The 24161-nt window shown below is 51.1% G+C and overlaps 1 protein-coding gene across 3 annotated transcripts in view; it reads right to left on the bottom strand.

Annotated features, from left to right (window-relative positions):
- ADCY3 (adenylate cyclase 3) overlaps positions 1-24161 on the bottom strand; it is an 82465-nt gene that overhangs the window by 20911 nt on the left and 37393 nt on the right. For 2 of the 3 annotated variants that reach the window (XM_033425048.2, XM_049695690.1), the window contains exons 4-6: positions 1656-1786; positions 1154-1265; positions 852-1063 (exon numbers count right to left, since the gene is read on the bottom strand). In XM_033425048.2, the coding sequence (XP_033280939.1) occupies positions 852-1063; positions 1154-1265; positions 1656-1786 (455 nt within the window). The remainder of the gene's footprint in view (positions 1-851; positions 1064-1153; positions 1266-1655; positions 1787-24161) is intronic. The other variant, XM_033425050.2, reaches the window with a different exon arrangement.

The following is a 24161-nucleotide window of genomic DNA, read 5'->3' as shown; positions in this document are numbered from 1 at the left end:
TTGCCCAACAGTGATGGGAGTAGAGGTAAGAGTCTCTAAATCCTGAACTACGGCCCCAGGGGAAAGGCAGCATCTGCTTCTTTCCAGCCAATCCTAGAGGGGGTTTAACCTGGAAGACAGTAAAAATGCAAAACCACCCCCTTGGAGACGGTGGTGAAGCACACGCCCAACTCCTGGACTCAGCAAGGGGCCTGCGGGGGCTGATACCACCCAGGGCCCACCAGAGGCCTTGAGTCGACGGCAGGGAGCAACACCCCCCCTCCCAGGGACCTCCGAGCCCACAGGCACAGTGACAGCAGTGGGGAAGAGCCAGGGAGGCGGAGTTCACCACCCTAGAGGCTCACAGTGGTGCAGGCAGGAGCCTTGGCCGGAGCTCAGAAGCCAGGGTTCCAGTCCCATCTCTGCTGCCCAAACATCTCGTGACCTCAGCAGTCACTTCACTGCTGTACTCGGGCTTCCTGATCCAAGAGATGGGCATGGAGATCTCTGAGCCTATCTGTCCTGGGGGGTCATGATGAGAAAGCATGGAGAGAAGAGATGGCGGGGGACACTTGGGAGGAAAAGAAAGCAAATGGAAGGTGGCAGAATTTCACGATGACCGCACCTTCCAGCAGAAAAAACTAGCGTGGACTAAAGCTAGAAGAGGATCCCTTGGAGGCTGCAGTTTCCCTCAGCGGTGAGGAAGGTAAGCCTAGCCTGACTTCCCAGAGCCTGGGACTGACCATGCCGCACCCGCCTCACCCCCTGACGAGCCCAGCTCGGGGGCCTCGGGACGCACGGGGCCCACCGAGACAGAGCAGCGCGGCAGGCGTGCTGGTGCCGGAGCCGGGACCCACGCTCCCCCCACTTACGAGATGGCCTCCACCATGGCGAGCCCCATGAGGATGGAGCAGACGGCGTGGTCCTCCCGGTAGTCAGGCAGCCCACAGATGCAGTAGTAACAGTCGCCCAGAATCTTAATCCGCAGCTGGTGGTATTTCTGAAAGGGCAGGTCCTGAGTCCCTCCTCGGCAAGGGGGGGTGAGGGGCAAAGAAAGCAGAGGACGGAGGGGTGGGCGGAAGTCCTGGGAGCCGGAGGAGGAAGGGAAGGCCCAGGTCACGAGGATGGCGCCCCCACCCCTCCCCGGAGGGCTGGGCGAGGGTCAGGCACTTACGGCCGCCAGCTTGTCGAAGCGGGCGAAGAGCTCGTTGAGGAGCTTCACGAGCTCCTGGGCGCTGCAGGCTGAAGACAGCTGGGTGAAGCCCACGATGTCGGCAAAGAGGATGCTGCGGAGCGGGAGGCAGGCCCCGGTGGTGAGGACCCAGGCGGCGTGCCGGGCTCCACGCTGCCCACCGCCAGCTCCCGCTCCAGCCCTCAGGCGGCCAGGTCCCCGCTCGAGCCCCGAAGTGGTGAGACCCTGGCACGTGCCGGGCGCACTCAGGGCTCCGGCGTTTAGCTTATCTCGCGGGTGGCGTCTGTACAATGACGGGCCTGGACCACGGGACCCGTCTCGGCCCCGACACCTGGCAGCAAGGCGGCCCCTGCGGGGGCTGAGGCTCACACTGTGGGGTGGCCGTGTTTCCAGGGCCCGGGAAGACTCTCGAACCCCGCGGTGCTCCGCCGACCCCCCAAAGCCCCCGTCCTGCGCTCGGAGCCCAGGCCTGCAGCCGGCGCACCTGACATTCTCATGGCGGTACATGTACATGGTGTTGAACTGCTGCTGGTCCTTCTGGCTCTCGTCCTTCTTCATGTCCTTCAGCATCTCGTCTGCCACGTGCTTGGGCAGGATGGAAAGCATAAGGTTCTCCTGTGGGGGAGGAGAGACTGAGTGGGGAGGGCAGGGGCAGGCGCGGACACTCTGGGAAGAAACGCCCTTATCCTGGTGACAGGCGTCAGCCAGGAGCCAGGTGACCCTCCGCAGAGACCTTGCGGTGCACACCCCTCACTGGGAAGCAGCCGGAGGCCCAGGACAGGCCGCCTCCTGCCCTGAGCAGACTCAGCACCGTGACCTGAGCACCTTCGGAGCGCGGACAGAGCTCAGAAACCCGTGAAGAACCCCAGGCCTCTGTGCCTCCAAGGCACCCCCAATACCACAGGAAGGGTGACAGTGCCTACGTGTGCCCTTGAGGGCAGGGCTTCTGTGTGGCCCACCCCACGTTGCACAGGGCCATCACTCGAGAATCCAGATTCAATGTGACTGGAGACCTACGACGTGCCAGGTACCACACCAGGTGCCAGGCTACAAAGACGAGTGAGTCCAGGAGGTGCCTTGGAGGGCCCGTGCAGGGACGCCCTGCAGGCAGATGCTTGGTGGCTCAGAAGCTGCGGGTCAGACCCAGCAGCAGAACAGGAGAGAGGAGACAAGTGACGGCGGGGGTGCTGGAGGGTGGGTCAGAGGAGGGGGAAACGCAGGCAGCGGCAACTTGTCGGGAAGGAACCGCCCTGTGCCCCCGGGCGGGGAGGGGACAGAGGTGACGGTGGTGCCCGCTGGAGGACGGTGGGAGAGGCTGAGGGAGAACCTCAGGTGCAGGTCTGCAGGACGGAAACGGCAAGGGAGCAAGAGAACCGCGCTAATGGCGGGGAGGCGACTAAACCGAGGCCCGCGGGATGAGGCAGCGGGAAGTGAGCTCAGCCTGGGAGAAGTGTGGGTGCAGAAGGAGGCAGAGGGGGCTGGGGGAACAAGAGATGTGGCTGGAGGTCGCAGCCTTGGACCCCGGGGTGGAGCAGTTCCGGGTGACCAGGCCCGTGCTGCAGGGTCAGCCGCTGAAAGGGGAGGAGGGGACGGGTGGGGCGCGCGGATCCGGGAGTGCTACGTCCAGTGACCTAGGGCCGGGAGCTGCCTGGGGCAGGAGGGGTGGCCAGAAAACTAAGCCCCGTGTCCTCAGCACCTGGGGTCTGACCAGGGCTCAGGGGCCACAGTGAAACTCAGGCTGCAGGTCCCAGGCCTCGGCAGTGATGGCAGCCCAGCGGTACAGGAGCGGGGACACACCTCCGCCACGGGCCTGGACTCAGTGGGCCCTGAGGCCAGAAAACCCAGCTCTACCTGCCTTTCAGACACACCTGCTCTGGGGTAGGAGCCTGAGGTGTAGAGGTCGACTCCGCTCCTCTGGTGGGCACGGCCAAGAGGCCCCCAAGAGTCTGGCGTCGTCCCTGGGCCTCTGTCCCCACTGAGCCAGAGGACCGGGGCCTCAGCTCCCCTGGAGAAGACGGCTCAGCTGTAGGCGCGGCCCCTCCCTCCTCCTCCTAGGAAGGTCTGCAGGCCAGGAGCCCCCCACCTGCTCGCTATCACACAGGGAGGTAGGTCCCTGTGCCCTATCTCTGTTCTCACAGGGAGAACCAATCCTCTTTCTTGCAGTGAATACCACCGTAACAAGGTGGCCCCTCTCCTCAGCATGCCTCACGCTGGCTCTAGCCTGAAGCACGGACAGTGGTTATTCCTGTTACCCTCCCATTTCCACAGCAATGTCTCTTCCACTGTTAAGAACCTCGCGGGTGGCACCATTACAGCTCAGAAATGAGAAGCCAAAATGACCCCAGTGCGCCCTGCCTGGCTCCACCCGAGCCCAGGAAGCAGCAACCGAGCCTCCCGGGGCCCTGCAGCCCAAGCAGAGCAGGTGGCAAAGCCGCTGCCCTGGCAAAGCTCTCAGCTTGGGAAGAAGATGAGCCTCCGGGAGGATTTTCAAGAAAAGCCAGAGACACGAGGCCCTGCCTGCTCTCGAGGGTGGCCTGTGGAGAGAGCTGCTGGGGTCCTGAGCGGGAGAAGGAGATGGGGCTGAGGGGCAGCAGTGAGGGCTGGGGCAGGAATCCCAGGGGTCCCAGCCCACCCCACGTGCGGCCCTGCCCGCGCCAGGCTGGCAGGGACAGGGTCCGATCGCCTGGCTCAGACCCGAGCCCTGCCACTCGCCGTGCGATACCAGGCCATCATTAAACTTCCCCGTGCCCTGGTGTCCTCGCCCGTAAAACAGGAGGGCCGAGCGACTCGTTACCATAAAGTACTTAAAACGGTGTCCACGCATGGCAAGTGCTCCATGTACGTTAGCTGTTCTCGTGTCACTTGATGTGAAGTGTCACTGAGGCACTGAGACAGAAGGTGTCTCAGAAAGACAAGGTCTAAACTTCCCCTGGGGCTTCCAAGCTGGCCATAGATTTATCGATGGAGAGCTCCAGAGGGACGTCAGGGTCAGCAGGAAACGTTTTGGTCCCTCGGCCAGGCCCTGTGAGCTCTGTTTGGTCCAGACAGGATGATAAGGGGACACCAAGAGGGATCCTGCCTTCCACGCGCATCTCAGCCTTTCTCCTCTCAACGTGCATGCGGGATACATGCCAACGCAGGGAAGAGGCAGACATGTGAGGGGCGTGGGCAGGACCTGCCAGGCTGGGAAGAGCAGAGGGGGGCCACGGGACGCCGAGGAGCAGGAAAGTCACAGCGCGGCGGGGCCTGTCTCAGCAGCCACCCCCGACACAGGCAGGCCTTTCCCACGCCCCCCTCAGGCTCTTCCACAGAACTCTGTCCTCCCAGAAAAGCCATTCGGCTCCCTGGGAACCTTGGGGACATCAGAATGCAATCCAACCCTGTGAGGTGCCCGTGGCCCAATTTCCCTGGAAACAAGATGGGCCTCCCCGGAGGCAACCCACACTGCCCTATCCTAGCACGGCCTGGGCTCCAGTACTGTCAACAAGGGCAGGATAAAGGCAGCAGCGGAAGCACAAAGCAGGGCAGCCCTGACACCCAGAACCCAGGTGCCTTGGAGGTCCACAGAGCGCAGAGGCCATGAGCTTATCTCTGGGGGTGCCACGTGGGGGATTTTCACTTTTTGCAGGAGAAGAGATGAGTTCTGGGACTTCCCTGGTAGTCCAGTAGTTAAGACTCCTCACTCCCAATGCAGGGGGCCCGACTGATTCCTGGTCAGGGAACTAGATCCCGCATGCATGCCACAACTAAGGAGCCCGGGTGCCGCAACTAAGAAGCTGGCGAGCCGCAACTTAAAAGCCTGCATGCCGTAACTAAGACCTGGCGCAGCCAAATAAATAAACGTTTTTTTAAAAAAAGAGAGAATAGACGAGTTCTGAAAGCAGATAACCCTTAAATGTCAAATTTTCAAATAACAAGAAAGCAGCTGTGGTTGTAAATGAAGGCTACCAATTGACCTGTGTGGTGTACGGCAACCCTATGGTCAACCTCAAAAGGTTAGCAGGCAGAGTCCACCTTAAGTCACTCTGATAAGACGAGTCTTAAATAAGAAGTAGGCTTACACAGAAAAAAGAACAATGTGTCAGATGAGAAAAAAATGCAACAGGCAGCTGCCACAGGACTGGACAGGAAAGAACATTCTAGTAGGCGGAGGGCAGGGTCAAGAAAGTGGCCGAGTGGGCAGCGAAGGAGGGGCCGGGCCCACGTCGCAACCCCAGGACCTTTGTGACAGCCAGGCTCTGCTCCCCTGCCCCGCCACCTTCCACTTCTGAACTTCACACCCATGGATGGCTCCCCACCCGCGTGCTTCTCCGCGGCACCGAGGCCTCCTCCCCGGGACACCCACCTGCCTTCCTGGCCCCAGCTCCCCCCTGATTTCCTCGGTGGCCCCTCCTGGGTAGACAAGCAGGACTATTTGCTTTTCTCTGCTCTGGAGTCACTCTCTCTGGAACGGCCCCTCCTCACCCACCTGCCACCTCTCCAGAGCCCCTGGCCCCTGCCCAGGTGTGCTCATCCCCTTCCTTACCTACACCCACTTCATACCAGTGTCTCTACTGATGCTGACCTTGTTTGCCCTTACATTTCAGAGATTCTCAACTCATTCCTGGATCCTGGCCTCTTTTAAGAGTGTATGATGCTAATGATGGATCTTCTAGAAAAATCCTCACACACACACAGAGGATCCTTAACATCCATCCTCAGAGTTGGGCTGAAGACCCCAACCTCCCTCATCCATGTCCTTGAAGAAGGAAGGAGGCTGGGATCCAAGTGCACTTGCCTGGCGGGTCCCACAGAGGGCACAGGGGTGGACAGGACAGGAGCCACCCAGGGCATCCTCGGGGCCCAGAGCTGGGGGATGTGTCTTGGTCTCCCCAGCAGACAGGCAGAGCCTGCTCTCACTAACATAGCAGTTGCTATATGTTTTGGGAGTCATAAGAATGTTCTAAGCCTCTGACCCATTAATGGCTCTTCTGGGAATTTATCCAACAGAAATAATCCAGAAGAAGTAAGAAGATTTATGTGTAAGAACTTTAATGCATCATCACTTACACTTGTGGAAAAAACTATAAGCAGCCCAAATGCCCAGAAAATGGCTAATTAGACTGACACATCCTCTGGATGGAAGATTATGCAACCTTAAAAATGATATTGGTGAAAACTGTTACAAGAAAATGATGAGAGAGAAAAGCAAGACATGGAATTGTATTCTGTGAAGGTGACGCTGGATGCACACATCGAAATAATGGCAGAAGGATATACGCAAGAGAGAAAAGGGTAACAATGTGAGAGATGGAATTAACAGAAAACTTTACATGCTTTTCAAAATTGCTATATGGTTGTTATACTGCTGCTGCTTCTTTTTTAAAGTATGTTTTAAACTGGAAATAAACACAAAACTTCCTGTTGCCTCCAGCTGTGACCCTGACCCCAGCTTGTCTGTAACTACCAGTTTTCTTAGAAATGGACTGTCCCTGCAAGGCCACTGAGCTGCCTCCAGACTCCCACATCTGCTTGGCCATAACCTGAGAAAGGAGGCTGACGGTCAGGTGCGAAGCAAGCAGGAGACCACAGCCCCCGGTGAAACGGGAAGGAGGCAGCGGCCCTCTCTTAGGGAGCCGCGCGACAGAACCGGCGCCCTGGGCTGGCTTCTTTCTGCAGCTCTCAGAAGCACAGCAAGTCGCCAGGCACGTGGACACTAACGACCAGTATCAAGACCGTCCCTCTTCTTCCCTACAACTTTCTCACCTACCCAGTATTTTCACGAACACGTCATATTGCCTCCACCTTGCGGGCGCCCAAATCGAAGTGTGGAGGGTTAGGCAGATTGTCCCGGTTCCTCGGCCGTAGGGGCAGACCCGGAACGTGGACCCAGGGCTCCCTGACCGATGGAACTGGTGGGTTTTTCTCCACCAAAAGACGTACTTTTCACACTCTAACTCTCTCACCCGCACCGGACGTTGTTCTGCTATGAATGTGAAGAAACAGAAGTGCCCAAATCTTATCTAGTGAAGACCTGACAACACGGCTCCCCTGGGGCTGAGCCCCGGTCCCTGTGCTGTTGTGTGGGACGGCGGGTCCTCTGTGGGTGCCTCAGCGTGCTGGCCCAGGCCCACCAGACCACAGCGGGGCACCGGGGAGAGCAGGCCAGGCCAGGGCAGCTGCTGGGACTCTTCCTGATGCTCAGCAGAGAAGGAGGGGGAGGGTGCTGCTGGGGCGGACGCAGGGGAGGCCTGGGCTCAGTGCTGGGCAGGCCAGGAGACTGCCCTGAGCCCACCCCCCTTTCCCCACAGGGCGAGGGGAGGAGGAGAAGGGGGCCGATGCTGAGAGCTCTGGACGTGACCAACCGTGAGGGCCCTGAGATGCTGGGTCACCCCAAAGCTGCAAGAGAAGCCAACTGCGGCAGCTCCAGAGGGGCTCACCTAGATGGGGGTGCCACCAGGTCTCCCCTACGGTCCAGTGAGCTGCCACTGGACTGACCGCAAAGGGCCCAGAGGTGCGTGGTTCCTGTGCGAACCTCGGCATCACTCGACGCTGCTACTGGAGGAGCAGAAACTTCTGATGAGTCCCTGGACGTCTAGGTGCTGGGAGGTCCCCTGGTACAGCTGAGCCCATCCCACGGGACCAAGGCCTCATGACCCGAAGTCTGGCCTGCAGAGGGGAAGTCTCAGCATCACCTGGGGCTCACCCAGCAAGGCCCAAGGATCCTCAGGTGACTGGTGACCACACTGAAGTTTGGAAGCACCATTTTATGAGCATTTGAGAAGGATCTGAAGGAAAGGAAAGCAAGGGGAAAGGCACAGTCATGGTCCTGTAGTGGAGAGGAGCTGATCGGTACACCCAGAGAGAGACCCTGCTGCCGAGGTCACTGCTGGAGACCCCCACCTCCAAGGCCATGTCCGAGCAGCAGGCAAAAACCTCAACCGGGACATGTGGATTAGAAAGAAGCAGAATAGGGACTTCCCTGCTGGTCCAGTGGTAAAGAATCTTCCTTCCAAGGCAGGGGATGCGGGTTCGATCCCTGGTCAGGGAACTAAGATCCCACATGCTACGGGGGGACTAAGCCCACGTGCCACAACTACTGAGCTCACGCACCTCAATGAGAGAGCCTGCGTGCCGCAAACTACAGAGCCCACGCGCTCTGGACCCCATGCACCACAACTAGAGAGAGAAAACCCACATGCCACAACTAGAGAGAAGCCTGTGCACCACAAAAGATCCCACATGCCTCAATGAAGACCCTGCATGCCTCAACTAAGACCTGACACAGCCAAAAAATAAAAATAAATAAAATAAAATATTAAAAAGAAGGAAGATACTAAAAAAAAAAAAGGGAAGAAAGAAGCAGAACACTTGAAACCCAGAGGATAGGACAGCAGTGTGATTCATGTCAAGGTGGAAATGGCAACACACCTCCAGAAACTTGGACTCATACGGTCAAGGATGCAGAGGTCCAACACTCACCCAGGCTCCTCCAGGAAAGCCAAATCCCACTGATGACCACAGTCCCAGAGAACTGGGAGTAAAGAGGAGGATGTGATCAAAGTTTATCAGGAACTAATATAGCGGGCAGGGGGAGGATGCTCAATAATTTGGATAATCTTTTCATTTAGTTTTTCTTCTCCCTTAACCCTTTTTTATTTTTTAAATTAGTTGTTTTGTAATATTTTCAAAACTGAATTGGAACTGTCACCCCCCCCCCACCTCTTTAAAACTCCTGGTATTTTGAATTCTAACGCTCAGCATTCATTATCGTGTGAATTCTTGTGATCAACTCCAGGCCCCTTCCTATCATCTCTCCTTTATAAAAATGACGTCAGCACAGAGGGCACTTTTTTCAGGACTCTGTCTTTTCAGGCTTGTGGTGCCCTGAAGTTCTGGCATGTCCTTGTTTCACTCTTGGACCATGACTTTAAGGGACACAGTGGAAGTTTGCCAGAAAACTGGACTGTGGGAAAATGACATTTCCTTACCTTGAAGCTACTTTTAAAATCTGATGGTCTGGACCGAAAGAAGGAATGGAAGTTGGAGGCTGAAGAGACAGACGTGGAGATAATAATGACTAACTCCAAAGCAGACTTTGCTGAAGAGACAAAGCATTGTAAAGATTTAAAAATCTTGTCAGAAGGAAGGGGAGTAGCTTTGGGGGGCAGAGCAAAAAAATCACTGAGCTGGGGTCGGGCTGCTAAGGCCCCTGCGACCTGGGGCATACACTTTGCCCCTTCGGCCTTGGTTGCTCATGTGTAAAATGGGTTCTCTCTTAAGGATCTCTTTGTTCAAAGTGGACATTTTTCCAGGAGAAACACTTGAGAAGATACAGACCATGTATCTATAAAGTGTGTGGATGGCATGTCACTAGGACAACTGGTTAATATGGACTTTACCCCAGAGCAATCTGCTAAAATGTAGAGAGGGTCAACTTCAAAAGGGGTAAATGTAATAACCTCTACTTGAGTCCCCAAAACCAACTGCCAGACGACAGGACGGGGGCGGGACACAGTGTATCAACCCTGGGGGAAAAGTCTGGCCATTTGAGATGCTATTAGATTTTAAATGAATTCACAGCATAAAATGATGCCTACACAAGCCCCTTGGCCCTTAATAGAAGTTAAGGTCCCGAAAGAGGAGGCGGTGGAGCTTCTGGGTCCTCCCCACAACAAAGAAACAGATCTCCTGGGCCTTGGTCAGCGAGTGACCCTGTGGTGAGGGAGCCGGAATCCGGTCACCTGAGGGTGGGTGGGAATCAGCCCAGAGAAGAGGGGGATCCGCCGCCCCATGGAGAATTAAAGTCTGAGGAATGCTGTTGTGCAGAAAAGGGATGAGTTTGCTCTGAAGGCCCCAGGAGGGAAGACTGCGGGGAACAGACTGCTGCTTCCCGCGGAGGGAGAATTCTCTGAAAGTCAAAACAGTGCAAACAAAGAATGTGCTGCCCCAGAGGTGGCGACCTCTCGTCCCCAGACACCGCGTGAGAAGGCGGCAGGAGGGGGCAACCACGGATGGAACCACCAGCAGAGGACAGGGACTCAGGGGCTCGGGGGCTGAGACACGGCTCCACACAGAGAAAGAAGGAGGGGTGAAGGGCCTCATGCAGCCTCTCCCCAGCCCTCAAGGCTCATCCTAAAAACACACGGCAACGGAAGGCAAGGCCCTGGCCCTCTGGGAAAAGAATCAGACACAGTCCAGAAAGAGACAGGAAGTTTCTAGTAGGCTTCACGGGTAGAGCAGAAAACTACCCAGATCCTGGGGAGAAGGACCCAGGCCTGCCCCAGGCAGGTGAGCAGACTGGGTGGGGCAAGGGATCCTGGTCCCTGGGAGAAGAGACCACAGTGCCCCGGGGCAGGACGCTCGGCCTCCTGGGCTGGGGTCTCCTCATATGAAAACGGTTACATGCCGAGCTGCTCAGGTGAGCCGTGAGCCCGGCCAGGGCACTGTCAGCATGGTCTCGGCCAGGCTCTGGGAAGGGACGGATCAAGCATGCCAGGCCTCGCCTTCCTGCTGCCCCAGGACTGAGACAGAGGAGGAGGCCAGCACCACTCCGAGGGGCCCCGAGTTGTTACAGCTGACACTCTGATGAGGCATATTCAGGAGTTAATTACAGCAGGGTGGCCGCCAGGGATCTGGATAAACGAGCTTGGCTGATGAGAAGCTAAGTTTCTACAACATCCTTGTGAAAGGGGCAGAGGGAGGAAGACAGATTTAAGTGGAGAGACCTACAGTGCCCAGGTGGCCGGTACGTGTGCATGTGCGTCTGTGAGTGTGTGTGTCCAGTGTCTGTACAAAGTAAGCCCGTTAAGTCCGCCTGTCTATTTAAAGAATGTGTGTGTCCTACGGGGTACACACACACACACACACACACACACATATACATGTCACCACAACAGGCTGTGAGCAGACCCACAGCTGTCTGCAAACGTGTCTGTTCTGGTCCTGATCTGTCCATGTTCTTGGAGTTTCCAGGCCACTTAGAAGCCAAAAGGTCACTGGACCCCCCCAGGTGCCCATCCTGGCCTGAACACCTGAGCAGAGGAGGCAGCAGGAGGAAGGGAACGCAGGGTAGGACCTGGCCTTTAGCCCAGGGAGGTCAGGGCCCAAACAACTCTCTCCCTGATGAGAGGACGCAGGACCGCATCACGTGAAATCTGGATGCCCCAGTGCTGCCGCTTCTATGTGAGCAGACAGCCGCCCTGTAGAGCAGGGGCCCACACGTGCTGCCCCATCTAAAAGACATGGTCATGACCTCGGTCACTCAGAGTCATCAAAGAACAATCACTGGTCATCTAGGCAAGTCCCCAAGCTACATGCTGTGAAGCTCAGAGGCAAACAGTACTCCAAGAGCCTGGATGAGCGGGGCAGTCAAGTCACTTGCCGACTGGCTGGTCTCCCAGGACAGGAGTGCTTTGCTGTCTTCTGCCAGAGGCCATGAGAGTTCAGAGGGAGAGGCCGTGTAATTCAAAGACCCGCCTATCTTTAAACAAGACCTCCATTGCAAAACAGGCTCCACGCCAGCAGCCCAGAGTCTCCCAGGTAGACGGGCTCCAAGGCGGAAGCAGGACCACATTCAATCTCAGTGTTGGGAGAACAGCCCGGAAACCACACAGACCAAGGGTCAGCCCAGAACCCTTACCCTGCTAGAGTGGGAGAGGGGATGCTGAGCCAGTGCAGCTGCTGGTCATCTGCCTGGCTCCTGCGCAGACCCCAGAGATGGGCCACTGTGGGCCAACGTGACCACTATCTCAGGAGACTGCCCTTTGGGCCCAAAGACAGCCCACACGTGTGGCATCTGGAGCCCTCACCAAGAGAGGCACAAAGAAGGCGCTCCTTAGAGGTCTGATGAGCTAATGAGCTGTCAACCAGGAGACGTGGCCCAAGAGGCAAGCCAGCACCCTCTAGAACAGCACTTTCTGCAGTCACGGAGATGCTCTGTAATTTGTGCTCTCCAATACGGTAGCCACGACCCAGCCACATGGAGCTACTGAGCACATGAAATGTGGCCAGTGCAATGGAGGAACTGCCTTTTTTTTTAGTATTTATTTACTTAGCTGCACCAGGTCTTTGTTTCGGCACATAGGATCTTTAGCTGCGGCGTGCAGGATCTTTAGTTGCGGCATGCAGGATCTAGGTCCCTGTCCAGGGATCAAACCTGGGACCCCTACATTGGGAGTGTAGAGTCTTAACCACTGGACCACCAGGGAAGTCCTGAGGAACTGACTTTTAATTTTAAAATTTTAACTAATTTTAATTTAAATAGTCACAAATGGCTATGCAGCTCTAGAACACTACCGCAGCAATTAAGTCCAACTCGGAGGAACAGAGAGCAGCTGCCTGGAGCACTGTGTTGAGAAGGATGCCGAGGTCACGTCTGTGATCAGTGGAAAAGATTACTACTATGTCTGCCATGGAAGCACACATCACCTGCTTCCGTCTTGGACCCGAAGCAGCAGCTCACCTGCAGGCTAAAATCCTTAAAGCCATCATTGACTTCCCATTCTCTCATCTCTCGTTCTACCCAGCAGTAAGTCCTGTTGGCTCTGCCTTCAACATACCCAGAATCCTCTGTCCTCATCACCTCCATCCTGGTCTGGGCCATTATCCTCTCTCACCAAAATTACTGCAATGCTTCTAACTGGTCTCCCTGCTTCCACTGCTATCTCTTCTCCACCATAAGCCAGACTGATCCATTTAAAACCTATAACCCTCCAATGTCTCCCATTTCCCTCAAGGGAAAAGCCAAGGTCCTAATGAGGCCCTGTAGAATCTGGCCCCCATCTCCTCTCTGCCTCACCTCCTACCTCTCATCCCCTCACTTCTGCTCCATCTGCACTGACCACCTTGACATCCTATGAACATACCACAGGGCCTTTGCACTTACTGCTCATTTCTCTGATCACTGCATGGCTCACACCCTCACTGCCTTCAGGTCTCTGCTCCAATCTCATCTTATCGGAAAGCCTTCTCTGGCCACACGATATTAAACAGCAACCTCCCTTCACTTTTGGCAGGCTCTATGCTCCTTCCCCTGCTTTGTTTTTCTCTACTGCCTGTCCTACTTCCTAACATAGCATTTGTTTAATGATTGTCTCCCCCACTAGAATCTGTTCTGTTCACAACTGTATCCCCAGTGTTTAGAAGCGTGCCTCAAATATTTGTGGGATGAATCCTCTCTTTTAGACAGTCTGACAATCCTATTCTGTTCCCATTTCACGGGCAAAGAAATGGGGGCTCAAAGGGCATAAGTAATTGGCTCAAGGTCATGGTGCAAGTAAGTGGCCTGGCTCGGATGTGAATGCAAGCTTCACTCTGCACCCTGTGTTGTCAGACATTTCCATTTCTCAAGGCAGTCAGAAATACAAGTTTTTATATAGAATGTCCAAATTTTTAAGTATTAGAAATTTTTGAAGCTCTGGGCAGGTCAAACAAAACAGAAACTGACAGGCCAGATGTAGTCTGGGGACTACTCACCTAATTCTCCTCAAGTAGATCTCCCAAATAGAGGCCCTCACTGGGAGGGAGGGCCAACTCCCCTTCTGGGTTTTGTCGTGATGATTAAATGAGATAATTCAGTAAAAACTCAGCTCAAGACTGGGCAGAAGTAATTGTTAAAAACAAAACAAACAAACAAAAAACGACTCCTATTACTAAACAAAACTTCATCTTTACAGCCAGATAAAGGTGGGGACGCACCACAACCCGGACCAGACTGGACCCCGACCGTAGACTCTACAACTGTGTGGAGAGAAGAACACTGCTGGAGGACGTCTCTGGGCCCAGGACCCTCCAGAGCCCGGCAGGGAGCCAGCGCGGAGGCCACAGCCCAGACACGGGGCCATGCACTAGCAGTGCCACCAGCGCCCAGTCCCCCGACCCAGCAGATGTCCCCCCACCGGCAGGGGCCCTGCACGGCCTTAGAAAAGCCTGTCCTCTGTGGGCTCATCGTGTGCATCACCTAACATGGGCTTGTTCTGCTACATCCTGGAATGTTAGAATGAAGAACATTCTGTGAAATCCAGGAGGTCAGAGCTGGAACCGACAGAAGCACTCATGCCTACTTCACCATGGGAAATTCACCTTCTGGCTTTTCTCAAACCAAGAGGCCTCCGAGGCTAAACTTAAAACTAAAAAATACTCGTGAGCGGTTCTGTGAAGCAGTTAAGACAGCAAGCATCTTTGGAGGCTGCTGTCAGGGGGTTTCCTCCATGGCTCCCGTCAAGTAAACGATGGGTTTGCCCCGCCTCCATCAGCTGCGAGACATGTGGTGACACAGGAGGCAGGTCCCCAGCCCCAGCCCCACCGTTGCCAGGACGACAGCTGGCGCTTTGAGGGCTGACACTAGAAACCCAGCCCCAGGCTAGGAGGCAGCCCCCTCATCTCTCTGTCTCTCTGTCACTCTGACTCCCCTCTCCCCACCAACGGAGGCTGAGGTCACTCTACACCTTATCCTCACAGCTAAAGGTCTTGAAGGGAACAGTGAGGCAGGCTTGGCCAGAGGTCAGAGACCTTCAGAAAGACCAGAAACTGTGCTTTTGAAAGGGCAGCAGTCCCAGTCCCAAGCTTCTCTTACCAGAGAAGTCTGAGTCTCGCGATAAAGGGGTAACCTGCTCAAGGGCAGAAGGTCACCCACCCAGGGAAACACTCCTGCACAAAGAAGAAACATCACCCCTAGTCCAAGGTGCTCTGGGCCTTGGGCTGGAGTAGCAGGAGAGGCAGAAGCGACTGCTCTGTCTGCGTCCCCCCAGAGGTGAGGGCCCCCAGCGCTCACCCACACCGAGTTCCCCAGGGCACCATGGAAGAAGGTGATCTGACCCCTGGCCCTAGGTGGGTACGGGTGGCGGTGGATGGTTTTCTGGCCTAGAACCCCGCACAGGCAGCCTTGGGCTCTCCCCTCCGACGCCGGCTGCAGCTTCCTCCCCCAGGAGGGTGGGGACCAAGGGCAGCTCTCCTCCCCAGGTGAGGACCAGGTTGGTTTCCTAACTGAACATGATCTGAAGGAAGTGCAAGCCTGCCGTGTGCCCGTCATCCCTCCATCCTCCCCCACACCCTCCTCTACCACCTCCCACTCCCTGGGAAGCAATTCCGAGTATGTGCTTCGGAAAGGCTCAGAAGTCTAGAGTTTGTACCTGGCGACGGGTGTGCACTGGGTGGATTTCCCCGGTGCCTGCAGCTGTCAGGTGGCAGTCGGGGTGCTTAGCAACCCCCAAGGTCCCCAACTAAACCCTCGTGTTATGGTCACATGGGAATAAAGAAAAACAACTCCAGCTCCCTCCTCTGGGCCTCCTGCTCGATCCTAACAGGCCCGTGGAGCCAAGGAGAAGCTGGAGACAGGCCTGAAGTCCACCGGACCACCCTGTGGTCAACGCCACTGGACGGCCTAAAGCACCAGATATGCGCTGGGCAATGCAACGAGAGCCCTCGCCTGCCAGGGCCACACTCACAGAGCCTCAGCTCCATGAGGTCCCATCCCTCCTGGCAGAGGAGACAAGCTGAGCACCTGCCAGGGACGAGGCCGGCGGCCCACCCACCGGGCATCACCCGCCGTCAGCAGGAGGCTGCTCATCTTAGCAAAGGAGAGACCAACCTCCCACGTGACAGCAGCAAAGAGGACAGAACCAGAGGATCGGGGTGGGCTCCTGACGCCAGAGAGGAGAGTGACGGCTGGAGGCCACACACAGTGCCTCCTCCCAAAGCAGTTTAGAAGACAAGATAAACACTCACCAGCAAAAGAAAGAGTGAGACACGGACCCTGAGAACTAAATTCTGAAAGGAGGTCTCCCCTGCAAATTGGGAACTTTTAAAAAAGGCATTTAAACAAATGTGAGTACATAGGTGGCCAAACCAGCTTCTGTTTCCTCTCCCACTAGGACTTTCTGCAGCCCCTTCCAAAGCGTTTTCACATCTATCATCTCATTTTTATTCTCACGAGGGGCTTTCGTGTGCAACCTCTCCAGTGGCCTGCACTCAGCTCCAGAGACACATCAGCTGACATTCCTGGGATGTAAAATCAACCCAGAGCCCACACCACTCTCCACGTCAGCCCCGACGCCTGGGGAGGGAGCAAGCTCTGTCCCGACTGGAACCATGGACAAGGATGCACCGGCCCCAGCCGGCTCCCATCCTGCCTCGTGGCTCCTCCTTGACCAGCGTCCCCTGGGCTGGGGCCATTGCCATGTACTAAATTGTACAATATGGTTAATTTTATGTTATATGTTGTTCACCTCAACAAAAAGGAAAAAAAAAATCCAGCAAACCTGAAAGTCTTTTCTCGCCGAGAACCCAATTTAACACACTTTTTTAAAAATTATTTTTAAATGTAACCCCTGGATTATGGGAGGTTTTATTCTACTTCTCTGTATCTTCAAAATGTATCCAACAACAATAGTATGATGGTAGACAGTTCACTGCCTACTCTTTAGCACTGTGCTAAAAAACCCTTTACACTGAGCTTCCATAATAACCATACGAGACGGGCATAAGACTTGAGTATCTGGTTCTGAACTGCTCCATCTGAGAATAAGATGTTACTTTTATAATCAGGGTTAACACTCTTTCAAACACAGAAGAAGGAAAAAAGACTTGAAGGAATATGCCTCTATCAGTATTTTTTCTTTATATTTGTCTATTTTGATCAAATGTCATACAACATATACTGAAAAAGAAAAGAAACTCTTCCAAACCTGTGTTTACCTGGCTGTGACTTGAGCCAAATAAGGAAACAGCAGGCAACAGCCCACAGGATGTTACCACTGCCTTGGGGCCTGTTCCCTGCAGCTGGGGTTTTCAAATAGGCATCCCTGGGGGGAGCTGCAGGGTTCCAAAAGCAAAGAAGTCTTTTCTAGATAAACAAGGAAAACTTAAGTGCCTAAGTCCACCCTCATTCATTCCTGGGAAGAGTGTAAATTGTTTGAACCTCTATGAGACAATTTGGTAATATTTATCAACATGAAAAATGCACACGCCTGGTTCCTCAAAAAGTTAAATACAGAGCCACCCTATGACCCAGCAATTCCACTTGGGTTTATACCCCAAAGACTTGGAAAGCTGGGACTCAAACAGATACTTGTACACCAATAGTGCATGGCGGCATCAGTCACAAGAGCTAAAAGGTGGAGCCCATCAACAAATGAATGGATAAACATGGTACATACATACAATGGCACATTATTCAACCTCAAAAAGGAATGAATTCTGATACACACTACAACATGGATGACCCTTGAAGACATTATTCTAAGTGAAATAAACCAGTCACAAAAGGACAAATGTTGTAGGATTCTACTTATAGGAGGTACCTAGGACAGTCAAATTCATAAAGAAAAGTAGAATAGTGGTTGTCAGGGGCTGGGGGAGCGGAGGCCGAGGAGTTAATATTTAATGTGTAAAGAGTTTCTGTTTGGGATGATGAAAAGGCTCTGAAAACGAACAGTGGTGATGGCAGCACAATGTTGTGAATGTACTTAATGTCACTGAACTCATACACTTCAAAATGATTAAAATGGTAAATTTTATCTTCTGTATATTTTACCACAGTAAATATGCATATATATATATATACACACACATGTATGTATACACACACACACACATATATATACATATATATAATTTTTAAAATGCACATGCCCTTTGATCCAGCAATTCCACTTCTAGGTTTTGAGTTTTCAGATATATTTGTACACGTATAATATGGTGTCCCTATAAAGATGTCTATTACAGCAATGTTTGCAGTAGCAAAAAATTGGAAATAACCTAAATGTCTACCTACAGGAGCCCTTTTAAATAAATGATGTTACCTCTATACAGTGGAATACAGTACCGTCACAAAAAGCATGAGGCAATTGCAATATGGACTTAGAACCCTCTCTAAGGGATTAGGTGAATAGATGGAGTGCAGAGGAGTGAACATACTACCATTTGTGTGTGAAAAGTCTGTACAGGCACAGCTCAGAGATACTGCGGGTTCAGTTCCAGAACACTGCAGTAAACCTAACATCGAGATAAAGCGAATACTGCAATAAAGCGAATACGTGAACTTTTTTGGTTTCCCAGTGCATATAAAAGTTATGTTCGCACTATTCTGTAGTCTATTAAGTGTGCAATAGCATATCAAAAAAACAACAATGCATGTATCTTAATTTTAAAAAAGACTTCATTGCTAAAAATCGTTAACAATCACCTAATCCTTCAGCGAGCCGTGATCTTTTTGCTGGCAGAGGGTCTTGCCTTGATGTTGATGCTGCTGACTGATCAGTGGTAGCTGCTGAAGGTGGCGGTAGCTGTGGCAATGTCGTCTTAGAACTAGACGGCAACGAAGTCTGCAGCATCAACGGACGCTTCCTTTCACAAATGGTTTCTCTGTAGCATGTAATGCTGTTTGATGGCATCTTACCAACAGTAAAACTTCTTTCAGAACTGGAGTCAATCCTCTCAAACCCTGCCGCTGTCTTATCACTGAATTTAGGTAATATTCTAAATTCTTTGACGTCATTTCAACAACCTTCACAGCATCTTTACCAGGAGTAGAATCTACCTCAAGAAACCATCCTCTCTGCTCATTCGTAAGAAGCAACACTTTATCCATTAGTTTCATCAGCAATTCAGTCACATCTTCAGCCTTCACTTCTTTTTTAAAAAAATAAATTGATTTATTTTGTTTATTTATTTTTGGCTGCATTGGGTCTTCGTTGCTGTGCACGGGCTTTCTCTAGTGCAGCGAGCGGGGGCTGCTCTTTGTTGCGGTGCACGGTCTTCTCACTGTGGTGGCTTCTCTTGTTGCGGTGTGTGGTCTCATTGTGGTGGCTTCTTTTGTTGCGGAGCACGGGCTCTAGGCACGTGGGCTTCAGTAGTTGTGGCACACGGGCTCAGCAGTTGTGGCTCAGGGGCTCTAGAACACAGGCTCAGTAGTTGTGGCACAGGGGCTTAGTTGCTCTGCGGCATGTGGGATCTTCCCAGACCAGGGCTCAAACCTGTGTCCCCTGCATTGGCAGGTGGATTCTTAACCACTGTGCCACCAGGGAAGTCCCAGCCTCCACTTCTAATTCTAGTTCTCTTGCTATTTCCACCACGTCTGCAGTTACTTCCTCCACTGAAGTCTTGAACCCCTCAGTCATTCACAAAGGTTAGAATCAGCTTCTTCCAATCTCCTGTTAATATTGATAGTTCCACCTCTTCACATGAATCACGAATGTTCTTAATGGCATCTAGAATAAAGAATCCTTTCCGGAAGGTTCTCAATTTACTTTGTCCAGATCTATGAGAGGAATCACTCTCTATGGCAGCTATAGCCTTACAAAATGTATTTCTCAAATAATGAGACCTGCAAGTTGAAATTACTCCTTGATCCATGGGCTGCAGAATGGATATTATGTCGGCAGGCATGAAAACAACAGTAATCTCCTTGTCCATCTCCATCAGAGTTCTTGGGTGACCAGGTGCATTGTCATTGTGCAGTAATATTTTGAAAGGAATCTTTTTTTCTGAGCATTAGGTCTCAACAGGTCTTAGCATAATTCTTAAGGGCCCTAGGATTTTCAGAATGGTAAATAAGCATTGGTTTCGATTTCAAGTCACCAGCTGCATTAGCCCCCAATAAGAAAGTCAGCTCATTCTTTGAAGCTTTGGAGCCAGGCATTGACTTTTCCTCTCTAGCTATGAAAGTCCTAGATGACATCTTCTTCTAATAGAAGGCTGTTTCATCTACATTGAAAACCCACTGTTTAGTGTAGCCACCTTCATTAATATCTTAGCTAGATCTTCTGGATAACTTGCTACAGCTTCTACACCAGCACTTGCTGCTTCATCTTGCATTTTCATGTTATGGAGACGGCTTCTTCCTTAGAACTCAGACCTCAGGAACCAACCTCTGCTAGCTTCAGTCTTTTCTTCTGCAGCTTCCTCACCTCTCTCAGCCTTCACAGAACTGAAGAGAGTTAGGGCCTTGCTCTGGATTAGGCTTTGGCTTAAGGGAATGTTGCGGCTGGTTTCTTCTTCTATCCAGACCACTAAAACTTTCTCCATATCAGCGATAAGACTCTCTTGCTTTCTCATCATTCTTGTGTTTACTTAAGTAGCACTTTTAATTTCCTTCAAGAACATTTCCATGGGCTTCCCTGGTGGCGCAGTGGTTGAGAGTCCACCTGCCGATGCAGGGGTCACGGGTTCGTGCCCCGGTCCGGGAAGATCCCACATGCCGCGAAGCGGCTGGGCCCGTGAGCCATGGCCGCTGAGCCTGTGCGTCCGGAGCCTGTGCTCTGCAACGGGAGAGGCCACAACAGTGAGGGGCCCGTGTACCGCAAAAAAAAAAAAAAAAAAAAGAACTTTTCCTTTGCGTTTACAACTTGGCTAACTGGTGCAAGAGGCCTGGCTTCTGGCCTATCTTGGCTTTCGACATGCCTTCCTCACTAAAGCTAATCATTTCCAGCTTTTGATTTAAAGTGAGAAATATGTGACTCTTCCTTTCACTTGAACACTTAGAGGTCACTGTAGGGTTATTAATTGGCCTGATTTCAATATTGTTGTATCTCAGAAAATAGGGCACCCGAGGAGAGGGAGAGAGATGGGGGAATGGCCAGTCAGTGGAACAGTCAGAACACACATATTTATTAAGTTTGCCGTATCACAGGGGCGCAGTTCGTGGTCCCCCAAAACAATTACAATAGTAATATCAAAGATCACTGATCACAGATCACCACAACAAATGTAATAATAATGAAAAAGTTTGAAATACTGTGAGAATTACCAAAATGTGACCCTGACACATGAAATGAGCAAATGCTGTTGGAAAAAATGGTGCTGATAGACTTGCTTGATTCAGGGTGGCCACAAACTTTCTTTTCCTTTTCTTTTTTTTTTTTTGGCCACACCATGGCTTGTGGGATCTTAGTTCCCAAACCAGCGATTGAACCCGGGACCTCGGCAGTGAAAGCACAGAGTCCTAACCACTGGACTGCCAGGGAACTGCCGCCACAAACTTTCAACTTGTTAAAAAAAATTCAATATCTGCACAGCACAATCAATAAAGTGAAGTGCAATAAAGCAAGGTGTGCCTATATACAACGACTTGGAAATAGAACAGCTCTGAAAGGATACACAACAGAGATGACAGTGGTTGTCTGAGGGATGGGAAAGTAGATGATATACAGAGGGAAACTTACTTTCCATGGTACAGTTTTTTTCATACCTGTGTAATTTTATACTATGTACACTTCTGGCTACTCTGAAATAAACTTTAAAATATTTTAAGTAATGTCCAACTCTTGCTTCTTATAGAGGAGTTTATATCAGACCAACCCTTTAGCCAAGGATAAAAGCCGGATAAAACACAAAAGAACAGCTATCTGAAGGCAATAGGAAACAACCAACACAGCTAGGACTTCAGGACACAAGCTCTCTGAGGGAAAGGAGACACATTTAAGTGAGCCCAACACACTCTGCCACTTTTTCCCTTGAGACCAGGGTTGAGAGTCTGAACAGACAGCAATGGCTAGAGCTTCCGAGGGGCTGGAGAAACAATAACTGGTGAACAAGGATTCCAACGCAGAGTAGAGGGGTGAGATCCTGGACAGAAGAGAACCATAGAAGAGTAAGCCTGACTTTCTCTACAACTACTCCCCTTGAGGCATTTGCCAATCCCTAAGCCGTATGGGGCAAGAGACCAAAAATCCAAGCAGAAAGTGACAGAAAGGAGGCTAAAAATCAAAGGATAGTTTTGGCAGTCTCTTTATGCTGAGGAATTCAGGGTCCCTCAAGAGGAGAACACCCTTTCAGTCAAGACCCCTGAAGGGGTATTTCCTAAGAGTAGGTACAGAACAGAAACAGACCAGCTCACTGAACCCAGCTTTAAATCTTCTCACCCCCACATGGGATCAATCTGAGCTAACCCTACTATAACCATCTGCTGCGAGAAAAGTAATCCTGTCTGGAGAGACACAACATCATTTAGGGTTGCTATTATTTTCCATATGCAATATCCAGTGTTAATTAAAAGTCCAGGATGCCATAAGACAGGACCAAAAGTCAAGAGAGAAAAGCAGACCCATCAGTATTCTGATACCATGGTTGTCAAAGACTTTAAAATAAATGTTTAATATGGTTCTAAAAATAGATGACAAAATGGGGAACTTAACCAGAGAATTTAAATCTATTTTTTAAAATCAAATGGAAAATTTTTAAAAATAAAATGGAAATTCTAGAACTGAAAAAAGTACAATACGGAAGTTAAGGATTCAAGAGATGAGCTCAACCACTGAGTTGACAAAGCAGAAGAGAGGATTAGTAAACTGAAAGTTAGGTCAGTAAAAATATTCAGTCTGAAGCACAGAAAGAAAAAAAGGAAGATCCAGACATTTATGGAACATGGTAGAAATGTCTAACAAAGATATCTAGAGTCATAGAAGCAAGGGACAGAATGACAGAGAAGCTACAAAAAGATACTGGCTAAAAATTTTCATCAAGCCATCAATGCAAGAAGCTCTTTGAGAACAAAACAGGGTAACTTCAAAAGAAAACTCCTAGGCAAAACTAAAACCAAAGACAAAAAAAAAAAAACCAGTAAAAGCAACCAGAGGAAAATAATATGCATTAGTTTAAAAGGAGCAACAGTATTATTGTACAAGATGGGAAATATAGCCAATATTTTATAATAACTATAAATGGAGTATAATCTTTAAAAATTGTGAATCACTATATTGTACATCTGTAACTTACATAATATTATACAGCAACTATACTTCAAAAAATAAATAACAAAAGGAGCAACACTATGTCCTACAGCTGGAAGCCTGAGGATAATAGAAAGACACCTTCAAAGGGCAGAAAGTAAAAATCCAGAAACCTTCAATTCTATATCTGATAAAAAATGACTTTCAAAATTGAAATAAAAATAAACACACTTTGGGCTTCCCTGGTGGTGCAGTGGTTGAGAGTCTGCCTGCCGATGCAGGGGACACGGGTTCGTGCCCCGGTCCGGGAGGATCCCACATGCCACGGAGCAGCTGGGCCCGTGAGCCATGGCCACTGGGCCTGTGCATCCGGAGCCTGTGCTCCGCAACGGGAGAGGCCACAGCAGTGAGAGGCCCACGTACCGCAAAAAAAAAAAAAGGAAGAAAAAAACAAAAAAAACCCCACACTTCTAGCAATTAGAAATGGAGAGAATTTAGTGCCAACAGACCGACTTGAAAAGCAATATTAAAAGGAATTCCTCAAAAAGATGGAAGCACAGCAATGAAGAAGAAATGGAGTGTAACTGAGAGGGTAAAATATGGGCAAACGTAGGTAATGAATATTAACTGCAGAAGACTATAGCTTTATGAGACTGTTTTGTGGGGCTTAAAACATATGTTGAATTACATTACATTACAATCGAATTACATAATTACATAAAATACATTACAATCGAATCACAATGTTGTACATGTGAAGCTAACAAAATACTGTAAATCATCTATACCCCAATTTTTTAAAAAACCTGAAATAAATAAATAATAAAATAAAATATATTACAGTGGCCAGAAAGTATTGGTGAGGGGAATTAAGTGTTGTGAGGTCTTTGCACTGTGACCAAAGATGCAAAAAATACTTTGGGGTAGATGCAAATGAATCCTAATTGACATTTATTGACCTTATTTCATTTTTGAAAGACATTTTGATACATTTTGTAGAATATACATTATTCTTTTTTTTTTTTTTTTTTTTTTGTGGTACGCAGGCCTCTCACCGTTGTGGCCTCTCTCATTGCGGAGCACAGGCTCCGGACACGCAGGCTCAGCGGCCATGGCTCACAGGCCCAGCCGCTCAGCGGCATGTGGGATCTTCCCGGACCGGGGCACAAACCCGTGTCCCCTGCATCGGCAGGCGGACTCTCAACCACTGCGCCACCAGGGAAGCCCCAATATACATTATTCTTAACTGCATCAAAACCAATCACATACTAGGTCAAAAATCAAGTTTCAACAAATTTCAAAGGGCTAAAATCGTGCAGAGCATATTCTTTGACCGCAGTCAA

This window comes from Orcinus orca, chromosome 13 (genome assembly GCF_937001465.1).
Source record: "Orcinus orca chromosome 13, mOrcOrc1.1, whole genome shotgun sequence".
In the NCBI taxonomy this organism is placed as follows: Eukaryota; Metazoa; Chordata; class Mammalia; order Artiodactyla; family Delphinidae; genus Orcinus; species Orcinus orca.
This window is presented reverse-complemented; position numbering and strand designations above follow the sequence as displayed.